The 23,460-nt window shown below is 38.9% G+C and overlaps 1 protein-coding gene across 4 annotated transcripts in view; it reads right to left on the bottom strand.

The window, feature by feature from the left end:
• The window catches only part of ZNF451 (zinc finger protein 451), a 42,837-nt gene that overhangs the window by 9,963 nt on the left and 9,414 nt on the right, over nt 1-23,460 (bottom strand). For 3 of the 4 annotated variants that reach the window (XM_074895793.1, XM_074895792.1, XM_074895794.1), the window contains exons 3-13: nt 22,782-22,865; nt 21,459-21,584; nt 19,796-19,907; nt 19,028-19,178; nt 17,577-17,703; nt 15,728-15,881; nt 12,113-12,260; nt 9,922-11,573; nt 8,695-8,829; nt 4,590-4,720; nt 3,476-3,662 (exon numbers count right to left, since the gene is read on the bottom strand). In XM_074895793.1, the coding sequence (XP_074751894.1) occupies nt 3,476-3,662; nt 4,590-4,720; nt 8,695-8,829; nt 9,922-11,573; nt 12,113-12,260; nt 15,728-15,881; nt 17,577-17,703; nt 19,028-19,178; nt 19,796-19,907; nt 21,459-21,584; nt 22,782-22,865 (3,007 nt within the window). The remainder of the gene's footprint in view (nt 1-3,475; nt 3,663-4,589; nt 4,721-8,694; nt 8,830-9,921; nt 11,574-12,112; nt 12,261-15,727; nt 15,882-17,576; nt 17,704-19,027; nt 19,179-19,795; nt 19,908-21,458; nt 21,585-22,781; nt 22,866-23,460) is intronic. The other variant, XM_074895795.1, reaches the window with a different exon arrangement.

Here is a 23,460-nt window from a genome sequence, read left to right as displayed (position 1 = left end):
TCAAAATGAAGTTAAATCCTGCTGTCCCAAATACAAACTCTCACAGAAGCTGCATTCAGCAGTATTTAAACTCTTCAGGCAATAGTAGCAGACTGAAGATGCAGGCTGACAACTCCAATTGAGCACAGTGGAAACGAACCTTATGGGCTGACCCACTGAAAGAGGTGCAATGGCTATTTGACGTATCACCACACCATTGATTTTGACAGTCTCACGAGACAGCCTGGATCTTTAAAAGAAATGAGAAGTACTCCAACAAATTTGGTCCTCTTATTATTAAAAAAAGTCTGTTTTACTTAAGAGCTCAGTCAATAAAGGATTTCATTTGAATAAGACCATGAGAAATACAGGTAACCTAAAGTCATCAACTTAACAAAAATCACTTCTGTCAACCAAGATGTTGTGGCATTCCTGTCAGTGTCAGGATGGGTATGACTGACCCCTAACCTACCATCAGCTTTGCCCTCAATTATTGTCCAGCAGTCATTTAAAAAGTATAAGCAGTGGCAGTACTGTCATGACTAGATATCAAGTGTTAAGACACAGACAAGGGAATAATGGTGGTTTTCTGCATGCTACAAACTTTTCTTTGCAAAGGAATTATAAAGGGAAACATTGAGAATTCCTTTTTCTACCCTTCTCAAACCACTCGATTAACATGCAGGAGTCTCCCATCATGTGTTGTGCCTTCAGCATAAAAGATATAAAAAACCCCACCTGTATTTCTCAACTCACGTTTAGCAACAAAAGAGAACAAATAAGAATAAATGTCTTGCCTGCTCTTTGTAACTCAAAGTAAATTCATGCATCTACTACAGCCAATGATCCCCTAAGGTAACAGTTGATATCCTGTAGCAACACGCAGAGGTACTTCTGCTTTATTTATTTATTTTAAAATGAATGCACTACCACAGTTCCCCCAGCAGTTCTGGTGACTCGGTAAAATGGTTCACAAGGCGCAACTGTCAGAGGTTGTCACAATCCAAACACAATCCAGCGGTTCACAAGCTAATGATAGCTCTGTGAAGGTGATTCAGGGAAACTGCTTTTTCATTTCAAAGCTCATCCAATACCAACAACTGTCATATTTTTCAACACAACTCTGTGGTAACTGTTTCTCACTTATTTCTCCTTCCAGAATAACAGCCATAGACTTGAGAAAGTCACAAAGCAGGGAATTCTTGTTTATATTTCCTCATATTCAGCTGCATTTCTGTAACAGGACAACAGCTTATATCAGCTTATGATACACCACATGACTTTCCATCTCAGCCCTCTGATACTGATCTTGCCACACCAAGACTTGCAAATGCTTGCTGATGCTGCCGACCCACACAGTAAAGTTTGCATTATGTGGTGGTTTTATCTTTTTAAAAAAACTTTATTGATTTTTGGTAACGACATCATCCCACTACACAGTGAACACAGGCCTATTACCAAAACAGAATTTTCTAATGTCTTGGTCTTGTTTTAATACAGGAACAGGAGACAAAGGCAGCTCTCACTATCTGGGTCTCCACCTTCTGACACTGACTGGAGAAGGGGACCAAGGATGGCTCGAGACAATTCTGTTCCTTATAAGTTTGACAGGGAATGCCGAGAGCCAAAGGAGTCATGCACAATTCTCACCACCTTCCTGCTCAAAGTATATATTTTGTTTTATAACGACCACATGCATAACTGAAGTAGGATGCACAATGATCAGCTAGCCAGTTAGTTAAGGTTTGGGGCCTCTCAGTAGTGCCCATCACCATAACAGTAAATTAACTATTAATGTAGTAAAGGGCATTGCCAGAAAGGTTAGATTAGAAAGCTTCTGAAAGCAAGACTAATATAAGAAAAATATTGGAGTATAATTTATACACAGAAAACAGTTAGCTCTTCAAAAATCTTCAAAATTCTTCAAAATCTTCACACCTCTAAGCCAGGATACACTGATGAATAAAGTTATATTAGCAAAGCTACCTAGGCAGGGAGCTAGAGTACCTTTATGTAGCAAAACAGTCACTCCCCTCTCCGCATCATCTTGTATCGTTGTCACACAACAAACTACAAGAAAGTCCCTACGGCTACACTGACTCAAATTGACTGCTTGCAAGTTACACCTCTCTTCCAGCTCTTCCTCCCAAAAACATGCAGAGCTCCCGAAGCCAAAGCAGCCTCCCATGTTAATATAGTTATAGCTCTAATTACATTAGAAGAGATCTATTAATCTAGGAATTTCAGTGCGCTCTACAAAGAAAACATCTATAGTGGAAATGCAATGATTCAATGTGTAGCTTTTATGGATAACTGTGGAGAGAAGTAATCTTCCCCCTTGAGCAAGATGAACTGTACTAGTGAAAGTGATAGTTCTGTAATTAACTATGCCAAGAAATTTTACTGGTATTGCTGCTTCTGGCTGGGAATCACATCTCCATAATCCAGCTGAAAAATCTAGACCAGTAAATGCCTAGGTTGGCCAGAAACCTCCATAAGCACCTTTTCTGTATCAGAAACACATAAATAAATTTCAACTCACCACAAATAATTATTTTCAGGAAACTATTTAATTATCCTGTCTTCCCTTTTCCATTTAATCAATCGATACCAATTCAGTGCTAGCACTCCAAGACAGCAGCACCATGTGATAGCTCTCATACACCTGCATCAATACTAGCAGTGTATTTTTCCAAAAACAGTTTAGGCCTAATTCAGAAATAACTTTCTGTAATGCACATTCAACTTACAAGTCCCCAAAACCACAACAAGGAGCCAGGAAAAGCAATAATGTGTCTACAGAGAAATGTCAGGTGTTCTAGGAAAACTTTACTTCAAGATATTTTAAAATAATGAGTAGTATTAAAGCTCATCTCAGCTCTGGTATCCTTTGCATGAAAATGAGCTGTCTCAAACCTCTTTGTCCTATATAAAAACAGTGTGCTCATTTTAGTGTGCCGTGAATTAGAGTATGCTAGCGAACTTAAAAGCTTTCATTGATACTCTTTCCTCCAAAGAGATGTGTGAGCCACATGCCAGTGAAAACATTGGAAGTAGCCAGGAGGACAATCAGAGTTAAAATAGGCAGAGATATTTTGGGAAATAATGATGCTTTAGCAGGGTCACATTCATTTCAGGCCCAGAACAACAACGCAAAGCAGATTTGAGTATAAATTGACAAATATGCACATGAGAGTGCTCTAAACAGCTTTTTTTTAACTAGAAAGGAGTTTTCAGACTGAAACAAGTTTGTCTCCTGCTGTAATAAAGAATACAGGGAGGACAGAGTTTGTTATGTTGAATAAAAATGCTTAATGAGGTCTGCTTTTAAAGCTTGCCCCAAGCAAACTGATTTTCTGATCCGTATTTCACTGAAATACTAGGGCAATACAAGAAGCATCAAGCAACAGCTTGTGTTAGCAGCAGGTGTTCAATTTTTTAATTGCAAAGAACTATTAGTTTGCTGGAAAGACTGTATTTAATGTTTACTTTCTACCTTTTGTTGTATCTGAAATGCTATTTAGCAAAGCACACATCATGTCTCCTTCGATATGGTGAGGATTTAGGATGCGAGCTGATCGCTGGGTCATCTTAAATTGAGTTTCCAGTTCCAGGAAGCTTTTGTCTCCAGAAAGTACAGTGAAAGGAATTTGCTTGGGCAGGTGCTCATCCAGACGACCAGCCTGCATGGAAACAAAGTACCAGTGCTGAAATGAAAAACGAGCCAAACTCCACAAGATAAAAACGTGATCTCATAAGACAGGTCTTCATAGGAAAGCCTGCTACAGCTACTTGCCTCTGCTTTTATGGTCTGATGCATGCTATATGACTGTGAAAGGTATTATTTCACCAGTCTGACACTGCATTTATTCTATACATATGACGATACAGAAAATGGCTACCAGAACAGTACAGAAGGAGTATGGAACAAACTCCTAAAAAGGAGCATTTCAGAGCCATCTCCATACAAAACAAGTCATCTGCACAGAGCACTTTAATAACCATAAAAAAGTGTAATGTAACATACACTGTTGCAAAACATGCTTATATTGTATAATTAGATTCTCAAGTAGTTTTATCTAACTGATAAAGCACCATATTAAGAACATGACATTCCAGACACTTGTCCTTCACCTCCACCTCTCCCAACCCAGCCAAAGCCCTAGGTCTAACTGAACAGAGGCACTGCTCTTTGTCAGCCCAACAGCTGAAACTGGCACCCGTCCAACTCCATCTTAAAGATGGCTCTAGATTTGGGCTACCTGAAGCAGGAAGCAGGAGTTAATATTTCACTCTGAAACAGAAACTGTAAGAATTATGGGGTTTTATTCTTCATTTCCTAACTGGCTCCCTTCCCCTCGACAACAGACTGATGTACTATTTGGGCTAACTTTTTCATTCTTACAAAAAAAAAAAGAAGTAAATCACTTAACGGGCTGTCTCCATTCAATTCAGTGAAAGGTTTATCATTCTTTTTAGTGTACACAGAAGTCACATAAAGAGAGTCCAAGAATCTCATCTGTAATTAGTACTTAACATCAACAGCACATATCGTCTGTCACTCTTCTCTGGGTACAGGAATACAATAAAGAAAGCATGCACTAACTTACATGAACACATAGAGCAAAGTCTGCTGCTTCTCTTCTGGTACCGCAACGTGGATGAAGAAAGAAACATCCAATCCTCTTAAGGTAATTGTAAATTTTGCACTGCACTGGAGGTTTCCAGTTGCTGTATCCTCCTAAACAATGAATAATAATTAAAAAAACCCACACACAACAAGAAAAAAAAACAGAAATGCCCCCATGAATTAAGAATGCAAGAAGCCAAAAGCAAAAAGAAATCTGGCTTTAAAAACAGAATTTATTTTGACCAATGTGAAAGCTGCTAAAATATAAAACCAAAATCCCAAATAAGCCCCTGTTCTTGGGTTAGAAAGCAAAAAAGTAAAATGTAGATAGCCTGATCCTACACAAAGCCTCCCGTTCAATTTCGCATTAATTTTTCTTCTAATCCTGAAAAACTTATCCTGTCGATATCATGTGCGTTTAGACAAAAGGATGTATTTTTTCCAGTTTTATGCACAGTTATGGTTAATGTGCAAAAGCAGAGGAGCTCTGGGAATGTAGTACAAATAAAAGAAATGCTTCTCTTGGGGAATCCTGTACTAATGTAATGCCCAAGATTATTTCCAACTGCCTGACACATCAGAACTCTTTCAAAAGATCCAAGAACTGGAGCAACAGCTGAAACAAAATGCTGCAGTCCTGACAAACACTTGGATGAAGTCAAGGATAAGCAAAATGGGCTACAACTGGGCGGGGGTGTGTGTGTGTGTGTGTGTGTGTGTGCAGGAATTTTCTTAACAGTATCCTAAACATGTAGTTACTGGCTAAGAAAACAGTTTAATAGATATGAGCTGAATAACAGGCTTACTACAGATAAAAATAATACCAGGCTGAAACAGGGTGTAAGGGAAAGGAATGGAGCAGCAAGTCTCTCAAGAAGAGAGGGGAAAAACAGAGGAGCTTACAGTTACTGTGACAACATAAAAAGACAAACAAATAGAAGGACAATTTGAAGGTAGTGAATAAGAATTTCATGATACTCTCCATTGCTAAGAAATGATGGGTCTGCAATGGGAAGGAAAAAATGTTGCTTTATCTACCAGATGATAAAGTGGCTGGATGTAAGAAAGGATTTTGAAAGGAAAGTGAAAGCAGTCACTGATGGCACTTCATGTGAGGACATGTGAAACTAAGGCTCAAGGAAACCGGCTGTAGCAGATTGTGTATTTAACCTGCCCACCCACGGTCTGATACAGAAGTAGGAGCTATCTTTAGTAGATTTTTCCTGGGTTTGTGTGTTTGGGTTTTGTTTTTTGTTCCCCCCCCTTTCAGTTTAACAGCTTAAGGTAAACAAATGATCCAAAAGACAAAAAGATTTAGTAACAAACTTCACAGAAACAGTTTAGGGTATCTATCCATGATAAAAACGATATTTGCAAGTCATCTGTGGTGACAGCCTTGGTTACTGCTGTTTGGGAAAGACTTGCAATCTCCAACCCTGGCTTTTGCCTGCATAAATGTACAACAGAAGCATTTGACCAGAACAGCTGAAAACAATGACAGAACTGTATTTACTTTGGCAGAGCTAGACCACAAATGGGTGAAGGGCAACTGAATAGCTGAAAACAGAAGTTATTACAGAGCCTGGGCAATACAATGGAGGAACTCAAAGCAAAGCTAAGGCTGTATTGGCATCAGGGATTACAGAACTAATGCAGGAGTATCACATAAGAACAGTTTTTAAAAAGTCACAAATGTTGTCTAGGAAAAGCAGAAAAAAGTCAGAAGAGACAGGGATGTCACTATATTTTCACAGGCTAAACAAACAAGAAAAGCATGCATCGAATAATGCTGTAAACCATTATTATGAGAAGGCACCTACAATAATTCAGATGTGCCTGGGAGCCTTAATGTTTCCAGGCTCTGTAACAATACAGTTGGCACTAAAACTGCTAAAGCATTCTCCCATGTGAATATGGCTCATTTTAATCACCATTAACTCTCTGGCATGGGTTTTCCAGTTCATGTTCCGGAGCTGTTCCCATGAAGCAGCCTACATGCAGCAACCCTGTTTGGGAAGCAAGAAACTAAGTGGCACTGACATGGGCTGGCCTGTGCTGTGCCAGCAGGTGCCCATGTTCAAAACATCCCTGAGCACTGCATCTTAACTACCACAGAGGTACCTCTGCATAAGATTATCGCATTAACAGATGCTTCTAACAATAGATTAATATCATTAAGACTGTACTACGGATTATTTCTCTTTCTTAGATAGGTCAGAGAAGAGACATTTCTGACAACAATACAAGTTCAGACATTCCTGGGTTCAAACAATTTTTTCTTACTGAATCAAAACAGGGCATTTTAACCTTGAAAAAATAGTAACAGCACAGAAGACCCTGTCATTACAAGCAAGTTTGGGTCAATTAATGACAAACCAGTTTTGAGTAAGTTAAATAGAGTAACAAAGCATGACTGAAAGCAAGTGTCAAAGTTTGACATAACTGTGAAAAATTATTCTTTACTAAACAATTATTTAGAAAACTCAGAGTAGCTTTGGACATCAGACAAACAGGCCTGACATTTCTTCAAGTCAGATTCCTAATAGTTTCTTATTTTTCTCTGTACAAAAGAGTTCTTCCAAGGCCAAATGGACTGAGTAACTATAAACAACAAACCCTCAGCAATTAAAAACCACAACCAAGTCAAGGAATGCACAAATGAAGTGAAATTTGATGAGAAGTCAAGATGGGCAAAGCCTCACAAAAGATAGTAAGAATAAACAACAGGTTGATCAGCTGTACAGAAAAGAGAATACAAATGAATGGACCAACCAGGATGAAATAGAAATCCAGGATGATTAGGTATAATCTAAACCCCAAAATCAGTATTTTTTGTGGCTTTGTACACGTCTGCAAGAATGCTGTTACTGTACAGAGAGGCCAAAGGCTAGGTAATGACAATACAGGTAATGATATGGAAGTAATGGCTGAGCAGAACACTCAGCAGAACAAAACTCAGTACCATAACCAGCTTTAACAGAGAAGACTAGAGGATCTGTTCCCAGAACTCCTAACAACTAGACATTAGACTGCAGGTCCAGAAGCACAGCTGACTGAAGAACTTACACTTTAGCAGATATACTCGCTCTGCCTTTATCAGCTAACTGGAATAAGTGTTTCTAAGAGAAAAAAAAAAAAGTGATTTTGGCACCAACAGGTCTTTCTGTCCATCCTCTGCAGCATGAAAACTCAGCTTTCAGGATGTTCTTGATTATTTTTTAAAATAAGAGATAATCAAGAACATCAAGTAAAGAAGTAGTGCAGTGTGAGGGTGTTTTCTAAGTGTAAAACACACCTGACAATTTCTACAAGTCTGTTAAAATGATTCTTATCTTTCAGGCAACAAGTATTTTGAAACTATCCCTTACCTAGACTTTACTGAAGTATTCAATGTACTACATGCAAAATAATTATAAAAGCAGATACAGAGGAAACCAGTAGAAAAAGTGAGGCGCACAAGAAGTTGGTTCAAGAATAGTCAGGTAGGGAAAAGTATCAAGTTAAAGAGATGCTATTGGTAGTCTTCACAAAAAGTTTTCTAACAAACTCATAACAATGTGAGTTTCATCAATCACCTTTTACCACTACTGGTATCTTCCAGATGTGAGATACACCTGTTGATGTACGGGATGACCTGGAACACCCTTAAGGAGCATGCCAGACACAGAACAGAATTCAAGTACAAGAATGTAAAAACATGCCTTTTGGAATGAAAGAAAAAGAACATGATGATAAGGACTTGGGAGTTAGAAAGAAAATAATCTCTGAGTATTATGTATGTCCTGATAATTATGAAAACCTAGTATGATACAGCTTAAGTAAGTTCAGCAGGGAAGCCAGAAAGACTCCTAAATTGTTCAGCAGTTCTGGAGTAATATTCCACAAGGAATAATAATACTAGGAGATTAAGACTGAGTTAGAAAAGTTCAAGAACATTCCCATTATGTGGTGCCTGTGACACCGCAACTTAAGAAGCCCTAGTGGATGTTCCTGTTCTTCTTTCTCTCAGATTCAAAGAATCTCCACTTAAGTATTTGTGTAGACTTGTTAACCTCATCTTCCTATTTCCTTCAACCGCTTTTTACCTTGAAAGCCCCAGATAAATGTCCCTTGGTTCAGGTTAGCTGGCAGCTGCGTGAATAAGCTTCCCCAGTTGTCCAGATCCACCAACACAATGTGAGTCATGGTACTCAGGTAGTCAAGATCAGGAAGTTCACCATCTTCAGTGGGATAAAAAGGACGCATTTAAAGTTCACCTGACTTTGTGGTCAACTAACATACATCAACTTAAGATACGCTTTTGAAAATTCACGTATTCAACCGTTTAATAAGCTGAAAGTTACAAAACATGATCCTATTTGGTGATTGCATTGTTTTAAAATCAACTGAAGTCGCATTTAGTAATGCACAAATCAGAAAAAAGAAAGTAGAATCTAGCTTAATGATGGTGTAGAGCTGGATAGTTTTGTGGCACAGAAAGCTGTTCTCCTTCACCGAGACATTTTAATAGTCCATTTAATATTCAACTGTGCACTCCCTACTATGGCAGGTCTCTGTGACATTTAATTGCTTACATGCATAAAGGCATGTAAAATGTTTAGAGACATACTTTTTTTATCTACCAAAAAAGGTCAACCTTTTAATCAAAAGCATTATGACACCATGAGTAATTAAAAACACTTCCAATTTTTGAACACAAGGTACACCTTCAGCTTTCTTAATGTCATTCTTAGAAGTGACATGAACTTCAAAAAACTATTTGCATACTTAAAGCAAAAACCCTAATACAAAGAATACAAATTCTCAGCTGAAATTTTTTGGCAAGCTAAGGAAACTGGGAAGATGGTATTATAATAGGACTGCTCACACAGAAAGCACTAGTAGGCTCATAAATATTTATGCATGCAAAGAAGGCAAGTTTCCCTTGAATGTATTGTGTATTATAGAACACTTTTACATTTCTAGGAGTTTCATCTCTATGTGGGGGTCCATGGTTATCCACTTCCATTTAACACCAAATTATGCTCCCAACTAATTTGAAAATTAAATGTTTTAGTCCCAGGGTTCTCACACCTGCCTACTTTATGTTTTTTAAAGACTTCATGCATACAGCAATAAATTGTTGAGTCCAAGTTCCAGAAACTCAAATATTAAGAATTCAAATGCAGGTTTGAGAAATAACAAATATTAAATTCTGAGCTGATTTATACATTGAATGTAGGCAAGTGGTATGCTACATACTTGTACTGATACTAAAACAGTGTGTGTTAACGACAATATTTTTCAAATGTTAAGAAAAATTTTCTACAAGCCTTCACCAGGTTCTTCAGAGTGTGCTGAATTATCTTTATCTCCTTTCTTCCCCTGTATTTGTCCCTGCAGAGAAGACAACTGTGGTCTTTCCTGAGTTGTGGATGGAGATGCTTCAAGTTTTAGCTTGTGAGGTTTTCTGTCCACACAAGCCCCACTTGCTGTGAAGTTGAATACTGTATTTTCTGATTCTGATTCAAGACTTGATAGATCAGGTTTCTGCAAGAAGCAGTGTTTCATGTGATAGTGCTGCTGTGCACCCTCAAGATCATCGAAATTTTTGCTGCACGCAGCACACCTAACAACATACATCTCTTCCTTATGCTTCAGTGACGTGTGACTGTTGAGATGACTGTTCAAATCAGCAAAATTCTGTGCAGTTGCGGAACAGAAGCAGCATCGAAACCATAAGTTTCCTTTTTGCAGCATGGCTTTCTGACAATTCACATAATCGTTTCTTCTGTTTATTCTAGAGACATAAGTTGTCCGGCAACCACAGGTTAAACAGTCTCCTTTTTCTACTGGGAGGAAGTCCTCCTCCTTTTTTATTGATACTTCTATCTGCTCAGGCACAAATGCATAGTCCATGCTATGAATCTCATTATAATGGATTAGAAATTCTTCTTCTGTGTCAAAGAAGAGATTACCACAAAGGCCACAGAAGTATTTAGTCTGTATCTCCTGGTTATGATGCTCTTGGAAATGTCGCTGTAGTGTTCCGACTTTACGGAAATGATTTCTGCATAAGCCACAGCAGTATCTGTGAAATGCATGGCTTTCTAAGGACATGCAGTGTTGTTTGACACTCTCTTCAGATTCAAACATCTCCTCACAAATGCGGCATTGCCATTTTCCCAGAACAGGCCTTCTTTCAGGGGAGAGTTCCACAGGACTAGGAATGCAGGCTTTCCTTTCACCTGCAGAAATACATGTTGTGTCAGAAACGGATGGCATAGGTTCATCTTCTAAAGCTTCTTGCTCATAATAGTAACTGTGTCCACCATGCAATTCAGTCACATGTCCCATAATATCCTCTTCTCTGAGACCTACAGAGCATGCTCTGCACCAAAGAAGAAAATTAGTCAAGTGTGCTCCCCCATGGAATCGACTCATATGCAGACGGATAATGCTTGAATTTTCAGCAAGCTTTCCACACACGGCACACTTGTGACAGATCCTATTTGCTGATAAGATGTGCTTTTCTACTGACTCTTCTGTAAAAAACTTTTGAAGGCATTCACAAAACCAGGCTTTTACTTTGCAAGCACTACCTTGACTTTGGTTTGCTGCATCATCTTGATTTTTGTCTTTTAAATCACTCTTCCGTTTTGAAGGAGTACACCCCGTTTCACTGGTAGACTCATTGGAAGTCAAATGTCTTTTAAGGAGCAGTCTTGACCGATCCACAATATGGCACAACTGAGACTGGCTTTTATTTTTCCCATTGATATGGCAGAACATTAAAATGGACTCTTCCATGGTAGTAAGAACTTTAACGTTATGTTGAGTGGTTTGCTTATGCTGGGTGATCTGATTCTTATCAGCAAACAGTTTATCACAGTTCTCACAGTGACCTTGCGTTTTAAATATCTCTGCAACTTGGGAGATGCTCTTCTTTGACAGTGCCATGGGCCCAGAATTACGACAATGTGTTCTAGAATGGATTAAAAAAAAGGTTATATCATAACCTGAAGTATTTTTAAACTTTCAGATCTATTTTGAAATATTGCGTAGTAGGTACAGCAATTACTGTGGAAATAGTGTCCTCTGTATACTTTAACTCATCTACTAGCTTGCCAATAAAAACATGCAATGCCTATCTAGTCTCTGGACTTTGAAGAGAATTAGGTGCCAGTTTCCAAAACTAGCACTCAGATTGATGCTTATATTGTTGGCTCAGTACATTTAAGAAATCAAATGCTGCCAACTTAGAAACAGTAGAACAAAGACCACATTCTCTTGTTCTGTTACATAAAGGAACAAAAAGGATACAGACATTGATCAGCATTCTGCAGTGGACTGTGTGGTGTAAAAGGGCATGGAAAGGGAGCAGGTTCTTGATAGTTTACTCAGGAAGTTAACATTCAGATGGTCCTAGATACCCTGAAATCCACTAGCGCCTCTAAGAACACATCCACCTCTCTGTTACTGATCTATGGATGTTTACATTATAAAGACAGCTGTCTCACAAACCTGAAATGAGCTGTTAATTCCATATGCGAGCGCAGTATCTGGTAGCAGGATATACACTTCACTTGGAAGGGGACCTCTTTGCACAAAGATATCAGAAGGTTCTTTGCATAGGATGGGAAGGGTAGAGGAAGGCCAGCCTGCATTTCACCTATAATATAGAACAGCAGAAAGTGTAATCACACATTAAAAGAGTTCTTTCATAGTATTTCAGCTCTCAGATGACATATTTACAGTTATACTCATTTGTCACAGGGTTCGGAAAGCAAGTTATGTGTCAGCTGAGTTACAGTAATTGTGCAATGGAAGCTTTAAGTAAAACTACATTAATTTTTTAAACATCTGTAACAATCTGATATCTGAATCTGTTTGCATCTTGCTTTTTCATACTCCATGACTGACTCTGCTTCCTTTTTCCTTGTTCTACAAGGTCAGGTATCTCTTAGGAAGGTTCTTATTGACTTTCTTTACCTCCCTCTAACACCACCCATCTACTCTTACTACATACACTTTTTTTTAAAGCCATTAAAAAAAAGGTAAAAGTATGCAAATAATTTAAGAAGTTCCCATATACTATGACCATCTCTTTCTCCCATCCTCAGTGTTAATTCTTCTTAAAATTTTAGGTGCAGGACTTTCCATTGTTCTGAGTACATACTCCGTGTGTAACTCCAGGTACCATCAGAATAAAAAAAATTGCTATTGAAAAGAGAATGGGAAAGCTTATGAACTATAGATTGCTGCTACTGCTCTGTATCTTACGAGGCAAATTCTCTTTGAATTTTCTGTTTAGTAAGCTGTGATGATCAGCAGGTAGTAATTTGAGGTTACGCCTTTCAACTAACTTCACTCCCATATCATAGCATCATAGAATGGTTTGAGTTGGAAGGGACCTTAAAGATCATCTAGTTCCAACCCCCTGCCATGGGCAGGGACACCTTCCACTAGCCCAGGTTGCTCAAAGCCCCGTCCAACCTGGCCTTGAACACTGCCAGGGAGGGGGCAGCCACAGCTTCTCTGGGCAACCTGTGCCAGTGCCTCACCACCCTCACAGGGAAGAATTTCTTCCTTACATCTAATCTAAATCTACCCTCTTTTCAGTTTAAAACCATTACCCATTGTCTTGTCACTGCAATCCCTGATTAAAAAGTCTGACCCCATCTTTCCTGTAGCCCCCTTTAAGTACTGGAAGGCCACTATAAGGTCTCCCCAGAGATTTTTTTTCTTCAGGCTGAGCAGCCCCAACTCTCTCAGCCTGTCCTCACAGGGGAGGTGCTCCAGCCCCCTGATCATCTTCGTGGCCTCCTCTGGACCTGCTCCAACACGTCTGTGTCCTTCTTATGTTGGGGGCCCCAGAACTGGACACAGTACTCCAGGTGGGGTCTCAGGAGTGGAGTAGAGGGGGAGAATCACCTCCCTCGACCTGCTGGCCACACTTCTCTTGATGCAGCCCAGGATACAGTTGGCTTTCTGGGCTGCAAGTGCACATTGCTAGCTCATAGTCAGTTTTCCAGCCACTAATACCCCCAAGTCCTTCTCCACAGGGCTGCTCTCAAGCCACTCATCACCCATTTGTATTTGTGTTTGGGATTGCCTCGACCCATGTGCAGGACCTTGCACTTGGCCTTGCTGAACTTCATGAGGTTTTGCAAAGGTCACCTCTCAAGCCTGTCAGGGCCCTGCTGGATGGCATCCCTTTGTGAGTGCGTATGCCGGCTTGCTGAACTTTCCACACACACTGACAATTCAAAAGTACAACCAGCATTCGGGTCAGAAGATTAACGACATCTAAAAGCAAGAAGGCCAAAAGAAAACAATGTGCTTTGGAATTACAGAAACAGGAACTTATCTACTGGCTGTGTGCAGGTAGCAATGTTTGTAGAAAGTACTGAGGGGAACTATTTTTTGAAATAAGCATGCGCAAGAGTAACACAAGGCAGCAACAAGTATATAAGGGCTTGCTGCTACTTTTAGAATGCACAAGAATATATAAGGACTAGCTTGCTAATAAAGTTTGGGCTTGACTTCCAATCATATTGATTGTCTGTGGGTCTTGTTTCTGGTGGCCTGCACGGGAATTTGTCCCCACATCACTTCCCTCCAGCATGTCAACCGCACCACACAGCTTGGTGTCATGAGCAAACTTGCTGAGGGTGCACTCAATCCCACTGTCCATGTCACTGACAAAGATGTTAAACAGCACCAGTCCCTGAGTCACTGCTCTCCACTTGGACATCTAGCCGCTGACCACAACAGTTTGAGTGCAACCATCCAGTCAATTCCTTATCCACCAAGTGGTTCATCTGTGAAATCCATGTCTTTCTAATTTAGAGACAAGGAAGTCATGCAGGATGGACCATGCTGATAATATCAATTGTAATATTAATCATGAAAACTTACCAATGAAAAGGAAACAATAGAGTGCTATCCATCTCTAAAGATTAAAAGCACAAAACAGTGTTTTCTTTTCAAAGCAATAGCTTACCAGTAATCTTTTTTAAAACTTATGGCCTGATTTTAAAGGCATCTACAGTCAGCACATTTGGGATTAATAACCTATTTGAGAATAAAGTTCCTTAGATTTACAATACATAAGAGAACTCAGAATCATGCAGATTGCCACTTCCATGAAGACGGCTGTACTGACTTGACCTGCAGGAAGATTCCTTCAAAGCATGTCTTTACTTCCTGCAGCCACTCTGGGAGAGTGCAGAAGATACAGTTATGAAGATGAGACCTATATAAATCTTTTTGACCATGTAGGTCTATCCTGAAAGCTACACTATCTAAAATATGGCAGCTTCTTGAATAAGAAGTTAAATCTATCTATCTTTTTTTCTGTCTCAACCATTTACTTAACATTAAAGTAAATGCTTAAATGTCTATTGCTTATGTCAAAACTAAAAAGTCAGTACAGCTATGATGGTCATTAACCCTGTTTTCAGGACCAGGATCAGACAGATACATTCTGTGCAATCTAGTGAGTATTGTTCAGGATGTTACTAGCTTGCAACATAACCAGTATTTTAGCCTTCAGTAGCAATGCAGCCACTGCAAGGCATCAGACCTGCAGCACTGTTCCAGCTAAAGAGGCCAAGTTTGCAATTATATGGAGAAGAAACTTTCACAGGTCTTTTCCATCAGGAATGCCAAAGACACCTACAAGAAAAACAGCCTCCAGCAGACTTCAGACAGTACAATAAGGGGAAGGAACACCATAGCTAGTCTGACTGGAGCTGAAAAAGAAATTTATATGTTTAGGCCTGAGTTCCTATCAACATGCTAAATGTAAACTTATTTAGGACAGTAGTTACACAGAGTCACTGAAGGATGAGAATCTTATAGGAAAGACCTGACAGCATGGAGATAAAGGAAGTCTCCTTCTCATTACAGCAACTGTGATGGAGGAATCATTTCTACACACAGATATGAATTTCAGAGCATCTCCTCTTATAGAGCTGTATCACATTTAAGACCTTAAAAGAAGAATAAGAATTCATTAAAAACAAACTTAAAACCCTTAAGCTTTTTTATCCATCAGAAAAATGTAAGCCACTTCATACCATAAGGATCACTTATCAGAAGGAATGAAAAGCAGTACACTGAGTAGCAACATACCACTCAATTTAGAAACCTGGAGGAAGTGGTTCTTTCCTGACATATGCTGCAAGCATTCGTCTCTCTTGGTGAAGAGGAGGAAGCAGTTTGGGCATGCAAAACACTGAATATGCTGTGGAGGGAGATCTTTTTTATGTCCGTCATTTTCATTTAGCTGGAAGAGAAAATGATCTAGTTAGGAAATATATTAAATCAAGAAACCAGTCCCAGTTCTCCTCATGTTCTTCCATTCCTCCATCCCTTCTGTAGTAATATTTTTACTTTTTAAGTTTTCAGCTACCACATCTATGTTTATCCACCCCTATGGACTTCAGTCCATGAGACACAAGGGACTAGCCAACTTGCTGTTGTCAAACTCACCTACCCATCCTTACTACTTACTATATTGGCAATGTTTACACTCCCTTCTTGCACCGTGGGGAGCAGCCATCTTCATTAGGAACAATGGACTCCAATTCTTTAGTCCCTTTACCCAGGCTTTCACAAAAAGCTGCTTCTGCCACTAAAGCAACTGCTTTTCCTCATGCCTATTCTTCCCTAATCTTGGTAACCTCTAACTTCTCAAAATGCTGCTCCTCAGAGTAGCCTTACAGGCCTGTAACTTTTATTGAAGTCAACTCCTTCCACACCCTTTGCCTTCTACATCAACTTCAGATCTCTGCCTTCAGGGCAAAAATCCTTTAATTTTGCTTCTGACATTTTTGCTTGCTCCTTTTTATGTCACTCAAAGAATCTTCATGATATGCTTATGCTTTCTTCCACAGCTTTGTTTAGGATTATCTCCCCAACCTTCCACACCAAAATAATCCCATCTTCTTGCCTGCTGCAGGAGCCACTCCATTTTCCCAAACTTCTCTGTAGCTCCTGTTAACAACCCTGGACACACCACAGGCACACAACTTGGAAGCAATGGAAAAAGAGCAAGAACAAACTATGATGCAATCTTTCAAGCTTGTCAGGTATGGCTACGCATCTGGAGTTACTACTACTACTAGCTAAAAGTAGTCCAATTTTTAAAGTATCTAACATTTCACCTGAATTTAACACAGCTTCTGGAGACCAGGTGGGCACACAATAATATGTTATTAAAACACTAAACTTTGAAAATGCTATCCATTATCCAATTCAACACCAGACTGCTTAAATAAAACCACACACCCAGAAGATAACACCTGAGCATCTGTCACTGAACTGTTTTACAGTGGGAAGTTATGAACAGAAGGGAAAGAGAGAGCACTGTCAAAAAAAAAGTGAAAAGAGTGGAGGTAAGAAGGAACAATGACAGAAAAAGCAAATACTACTAGCTTATATTCAAAGTAAAACTCAAGTGCTAGATTATCCTTTTCTCCAAGTTAACTAGGGAGTAGCAACAAATATACCTATCAGAGAGACTGGAAACAGAGAAGAAACATTTGCATCTGAATCACCCAAGTTTACTTTCTCATTCTGTTGCCTATTTTTCCTCATCCCCTTTCCACTGCTTCTCTTTACAGTCACTTATTTCACCCTAACTTATTGCCTTTATCTTTCATAGTCTTGGAGATGCAAAGAAGGGAATACATTTCAACAGCATCAATAGAGGAACAAGTGGTTCAAGAAAGAACTATGATCCCCTTGAAAGTACGCTGTAAAGTACACCCTAACCGTGAGATCTAATGGGGGTACTGTCAGGATACACCAGGTGTTTGAAACACAGCAGAATAAAAAAACCCACCTGCCTTGAAGACTAAAAGAAGGGAGGGGAGAGAAAGAGGGATAAAAGGAAAAAAAAATATCAGTGCATAATTATATGGCTTGAAAACCCTTTAGTATGTTCAGTCAGGCAAGCTACTTATCCTCATGAACTTGCCTTAGATAAAAGATGATCACTGTACTGCTGAGAGGTTGAAAATCTTTTGCAGCATATCACACAGGCTACAGCATTATTTGGGGGTCCATGTAACGTGACTGTTGGGTCACAAGGAGAATGATCAAACCTGGAGAGGAAGAAATAATTAACAAGCCAGTCCCCTCTAAATAGTCAAAATGGTCTTTTAATGGGAAAAACTCTGTCTTTTGAAGCTGTTCGATAAAAACCTATCAAAACAACCTCAACTGTAAAATTTCTCACTTCCCCTAGCATTACCCCTGTATCAGTTGAAGTATCCTATAAAGAGGTGATTCTCCCTGCAGCTCACCTGTTATAATGACCACTTTGCAGAGGAACCATACTGTTTTTAAGAGCAAGAGAACTAACAAAGCCTTGATTTTCTACTGAGAGATTTAAAAAATATATTTATTTTTACCTCCCTGCACTATTTCTGGCTGGGATGGAGTTAATTTTCTTTGTAGCAGCTTGTATGATGTTGTGTTTTGGATTTATGAATAACAGTGTTTATAGCACAGGGATGTTTTAACTATTGCTGAGCAGTGCTTGCACATCATCCAGGCATTCTCTATTTTTCAGACTGCCCCACCAGCAAGTAGGCAAGAGGCTGGGAGGGGACACAGCTGGACAGATGACACCAACTGACCAACAGGATATCCCATACCATATGACATCTGCTCAGCAGTAAAAGCTGGGGGAAAAGAGGAAGAAGGGGGGGATGTCTGGAGTGATGGCATGTTGCCCCAGATAACAGTTATGTGTGATACAGCCCTGTCTGCCAATAAGAATTCCTTCTTTCACTTTGCTCGTGTGCACAGCTTTTGCATAACTTATTAAACTGTTTTTACCTCAGTCCAGACTTCTCCCACTTTTACCCTTCCATTTCTCTCCTCCATCCTACTGGAGTGAGGAGCTGTGTGGGCCTGCGCTGCCTGCCTGGGTTAACCCACAACACTCCCCTCAGCTTCTCTCCTTACCATCTTTCCCATGACACATTCATTAGTTAAAAGGCAGTATATTCTGGAACTGACTCCAGACACAGTAAGTGCTGACTATCAGTGATCAGCTATGAACAGATATCTGGCCTATAGCTCTTGCTCTTCTTTGCCTTCATTAGGGGCATTTTCTTATCTTACCATTCAATTGTATACATTAGCATTTTGTTCTTTTTCAAGTTTGGATGAAAAAAGTAACAGAGCTGGAGAACAGAAATCTTGTTTCTCAAAAACAGACATTAAAAAATGCTTTAAAGAAATAAATTCTGAATGAAAAAACAATCAACCAAGAAGTTCATCACATCATCTATATAAAATCTGTAATGTATTAATCTGATCTCCAAATGAAATTTTGTCACTCTAAGCAGTTTAAAGTAGACTTAGCACTGATGACCTAAATTTAATTTCTTGCACTGAGCTCTCGCATTATGTCCTTACCTCTGAAGGTGACCTAGGAGAAGATGTCTATTATCAAACTCTCTGTTGCAATGCATCACAGGACAAGCTATGGGACTGCTGTTGTCTTGCGCCTGATCTGCCCTCTTATAAATACCCCTTTTTCCACTGTTAATGGTGCCTGGTTTGAGACCTGTTTTATAAAACAAAGCACTTAAGCCTCTATAATTCAGATTACGGTTAAGAAAACAAAATAACACACAAGCCCGAAAGCATTTAAAAATGAAGCTGTATTGATTCTTAAAAGCAAGCTAACAATGCACTGTAACTCAGTCCTACTACAATAAATCTGCTCTTTCAGGTGAAGAATCTGTCTCTTCAATCCCCAGTAGGATTATTCTTCAAACACTTTGACACCCTTCCTCCAGGTCCTCCAGGCAGTATTTTAAATTCACTGAACTTCCTGAAGTTATACTTACTTACATAGCTATCTTCCCAAGCAACAGTTTAACAGTAGTATTTTTCCTTCTAGCAACTTTGCTTATAAAATTAGTTAACACTGCCTTAGTGGTTTCTAGATTTTATACATTAAACTTCCTAAGCAGTGAAACATTAGAATAGCCTTTATAGAAATGAGTAAGAACTTTCAAATGCCACACTCTAGCAAGGTTAATATTCTAATATTTGGTTATGCCTAAGAGGCACTTACAAGCCCAATGTCACTACTGCTCAATGGAATTATCATGTGTTCTATTCTGCAATGCAGGACTTAGAAAACATATCACTGAAACTTAAGTTTCCTGTTCTTACCCGGCATTTTTAACCACTGGTCCACACATAATCTTGCAGCTTCTGTGTCACTGTGCTCTCGAATAAATTCTAGTTCTTGCAACCCATGAGCATATTGGGAATCAACTTTCTCCTGAAGGGAAAAATGTTGCAAGTAGGCAATCAAATTTTAAAAGAAATAATTCAAGATTAAGTATGTATACCAAAACTTACATATGGGTCTCAAAAACCTAGGTGAAAAAAACCCCAACAAACCCACAAAAACCTAAGAGGGGGGAAAAAAACCCCCACAACTTACAACTTGAGTGACTTCTATATGACAAAATAAAGATGGAACGTAACAGCAATAAAAATAACTTTTAAGAAAGTACTAATTTTTATGCCCTGAAAGTAACAGCTTAGGTCAATTAATTTACTTTTACTGCACCTATTGAAGTTTGAGGCATACACATAACCATTTTCAAGATACGATTATAAAAAGAAACAAATAATAATGATTTTTTTTTTTTAAAGGCAAAATAAAATGGTTACTGAAACCAAAGAGTCAATTTGTCCCCCTGCCAAGGGGAGGAAAAAAGTGGCAGTTTCGCTTTACTCTTCAAAATTAAATTACTCTTCAATTTTTTTTCTGCAGATTGCATTACCTGATGAGTGAGGAGCCACTCAGCAGGAAAATATTCATTATTATTATAACAAGGATTTTTTTAACCTTCATGCTCATACTACTTTAAAAGCCACACAGCTATCTCTGACTCCACTGTACAGTTGAAAAACTGTATGTGTAGACATTAACAGACTGCCAAATTCTATGTGGAGAAGACAGGAAAGAGATGTAGGCATCTGGACTTCAAGGCCACCTTGGATTACATCTAACAGCCTTTTACTCTGTTGTATTACAGTTGCATAGTCTATTGTATACTAACAACCTGTAACTAGAGTCCAATTATGTGACTTAAAAAAAAGCCATTAACCATGTTCAGAAAATTAGACTGGAATGTGAGCATGTTCCACAAATAATTGACTTGCATTTGTCACTGTTGACTTTCATGAGATTCTTCTAAGTCTGTTCCTTCAAGCTGTCTTGGTCCCACTGACAGCAGCCCTACTCTTAAAAGCCTATTGACTGCACCTCCCAGTTTGTAATAATATCAAAAGTCCACGCCTTTCAAATGGCTGCACTATACAGTTTGTAGGATTCAACTTCACAGTTATGCTTTACACACAGAAAAATCTTATCCCATTATAAAATATTTCTGACACAGAGATTCAATGTGGCGAACATCTTCCCAAAAATCTCAGACAAAAGCAGGTAGACAACTAGGCTTACAGCATGGTAATTTGTGATAATTGTTATTTATCAATTAGCATCACTCATTAGGGTTAAATAAAGTCCCTCTGCTATATATACAAACAAGAGAAAAAGGTTTTGTCAGCGGCTTGCATGAAGTTAGAGGGTTTTCTCCCCTGCCTTAGAAACTGCAGTAAGACTACCAAACTGGTCAGTTAAAAGCCACTGAAGAGACAAAGTCCATATTGTGTTTCAAACAATGCCCCTGAAGTAAAATATTTCTAGTTGCTACTTCCAGGTCTGGCTCACCAATATTTTTTTTTATTTAGTAGTGAAAACAAACACATTCTACTAGGCCTGTATTATGCAATTCTACTGAAACAACACCTCCAATACCTTAAAGGCTTTGTTTTTTTCTTCTTTTTGCCGTTTCTCTACTTCAACATGACGTGCTAGACGATCCAAGGTTGATGCAACTCGTTCTTTCTGATAGTCAATGTGATCTTTACGCTTAGTATTTCTCTACAATTGAAAAGTCAAGACTTTTATTTGGTAATTGCTCAGCAACAGGCACTAATACGGTGAAAAGTGATGCCCAAGAACCAGGATGTAATTCAGTACAGATACTCTGATCCTAAGTTTCATGATCTACCTTGCCAGTTCTCTCTTCCTATTTACCAGCATCTGTAAATTCTGTTAAAAAACAAGACAACCTCCACTCCCCTACATATTAAAGGCAGTTCAGCATCAACATTAGCCTAACGAAAGCACTAGAAGGAACACAGATGATTGTGCTGGGTGCCCTAACAGTCTCCAACAAATTAAAAATTAAGTAAATTCTTCTAAGCAGATAAACAAAATTCCTAAAGACTTCAATGACAACATGCAGCCCATCTGAAAACCTGAGAACTAACATCGTCCATGCTCTAAGACAACACTGCCCCTTATCTTCAGAAAGGCTGATCATTAGCTTTTTCTAACATAAAGGACAGGTCATACATACACTGTAGTTAGTTCCTGCTACATGATCAGCTCCACCAATCATCACTGTGGAGTAAGCCTGTGCACATACAGAAGACCCACCTTTCCTTAAGAAAGAGGTTTATTACACATATCCTCTACTGCAACGCTGGAAGACAGAAGTCAAGAGATGGCCACTGCTGTCAAAACCAACTCTAGTATCAGTCACTGTCCCTATCAAATGCCCTGCAGAGTAGGCACAATAAATTTGGTGGATATGTGAATTGACCAGCCTGCTTCTGACTCATACACTCTTAGCAGGAATTATGAGGAACATGGCTGAGTTTAAGATCAGGTGGTCATCAGAATAAGGCCCTCCAACCATTAAACTGCTGCTACAAACTTATTTTAGAAGGCCTGGGAATAGCCCACATACACTTGCAGGCTAGAGACTGGACATGCTGACTTTTGTGGTCATTTGTAAAGTGATTTTTTTTCTTCAACACACTTGCTAAAACAACTGAAAGCCAAATAAAAGTTCAAAGTCCATTTCAAGAAGGCAAAAAACAGCTCTGGAAAAAAAAATAATTAAGTGTTGGTATTCTTGCCTTCCACTCAACAGCAGGTAAAAATCAGAAGACTTTAATGTTGGTTTATTACTTGTTAAGAACACCTCTAACAAGTTCTTTGTGAAGAGTAACTGATGGAAAACTATTTTATTTAACCAAGAAGCCCCAAAATGCATTACAACATACTCACGTGAACATAAGAACTACTGTTAGGTTCTTCATCCTCACTACTGACAAGATCAATGCATTCAACTATAGGTCTTAAAGGTCCTTCCTGAGAAAAAGTTAAAAACACACAAAAGCATTGAATTGTTTTCCTCAAAGATAAAATGTTGCATGCATTACAGCACACTGTCAGCATTAGCAGTATCTGAAGGAGAATTTCACCAAGGTTTCAAGAGTAATCAAATCCCTGCATGGCAACTTTTCTACGTAAAACTAATCAACAAAATTGGTAAAACACACAAATAAATAATTAAAATATCAATTTAACATATAGATATCAACTAGGAAAACAAACAGATTGTCTTGGCTTGCTTAATAACCTTATGGTCTTCATCTTCTCAACCAACTTAGATCTACATTTTTAAAGATACTCAACTTGCACCATTAATTCAATGGTAATAGGGTAGCAAGCTGTTACCAAGAGAGCAACAGTCTTAGATTTCACTAAGCAATGCTAAGTGGTTTCTCATTGGTTTTGGGGGGTTTTGTTTGTTTTTAAAAAACACAAATAAAATTGCAACTCAAAAAAAGCAGTGGGTTGACCATGGCTAGATGTCAGGTGCCCACCAAGCCACTCATCGTTTTCCTCCTCAGCAGGATGGGGGGAGAAAGTAAGATAGAAAAAAAAAAACCCTTGTGGATCA

The sequence above is a fragment of the Athene noctua genome, chromosome 1 (assembly GCF_965140245.1).
Source record: "Athene noctua chromosome 1, bAthNoc1.hap1.1, whole genome shotgun sequence".
Classification (NCBI taxonomy): Eukaryota; Metazoa; Chordata; class Aves; order Strigiformes; family Strigidae; genus Athene; species Athene noctua.
This window is presented reverse-complemented; position numbering and strand designations above follow the sequence as displayed.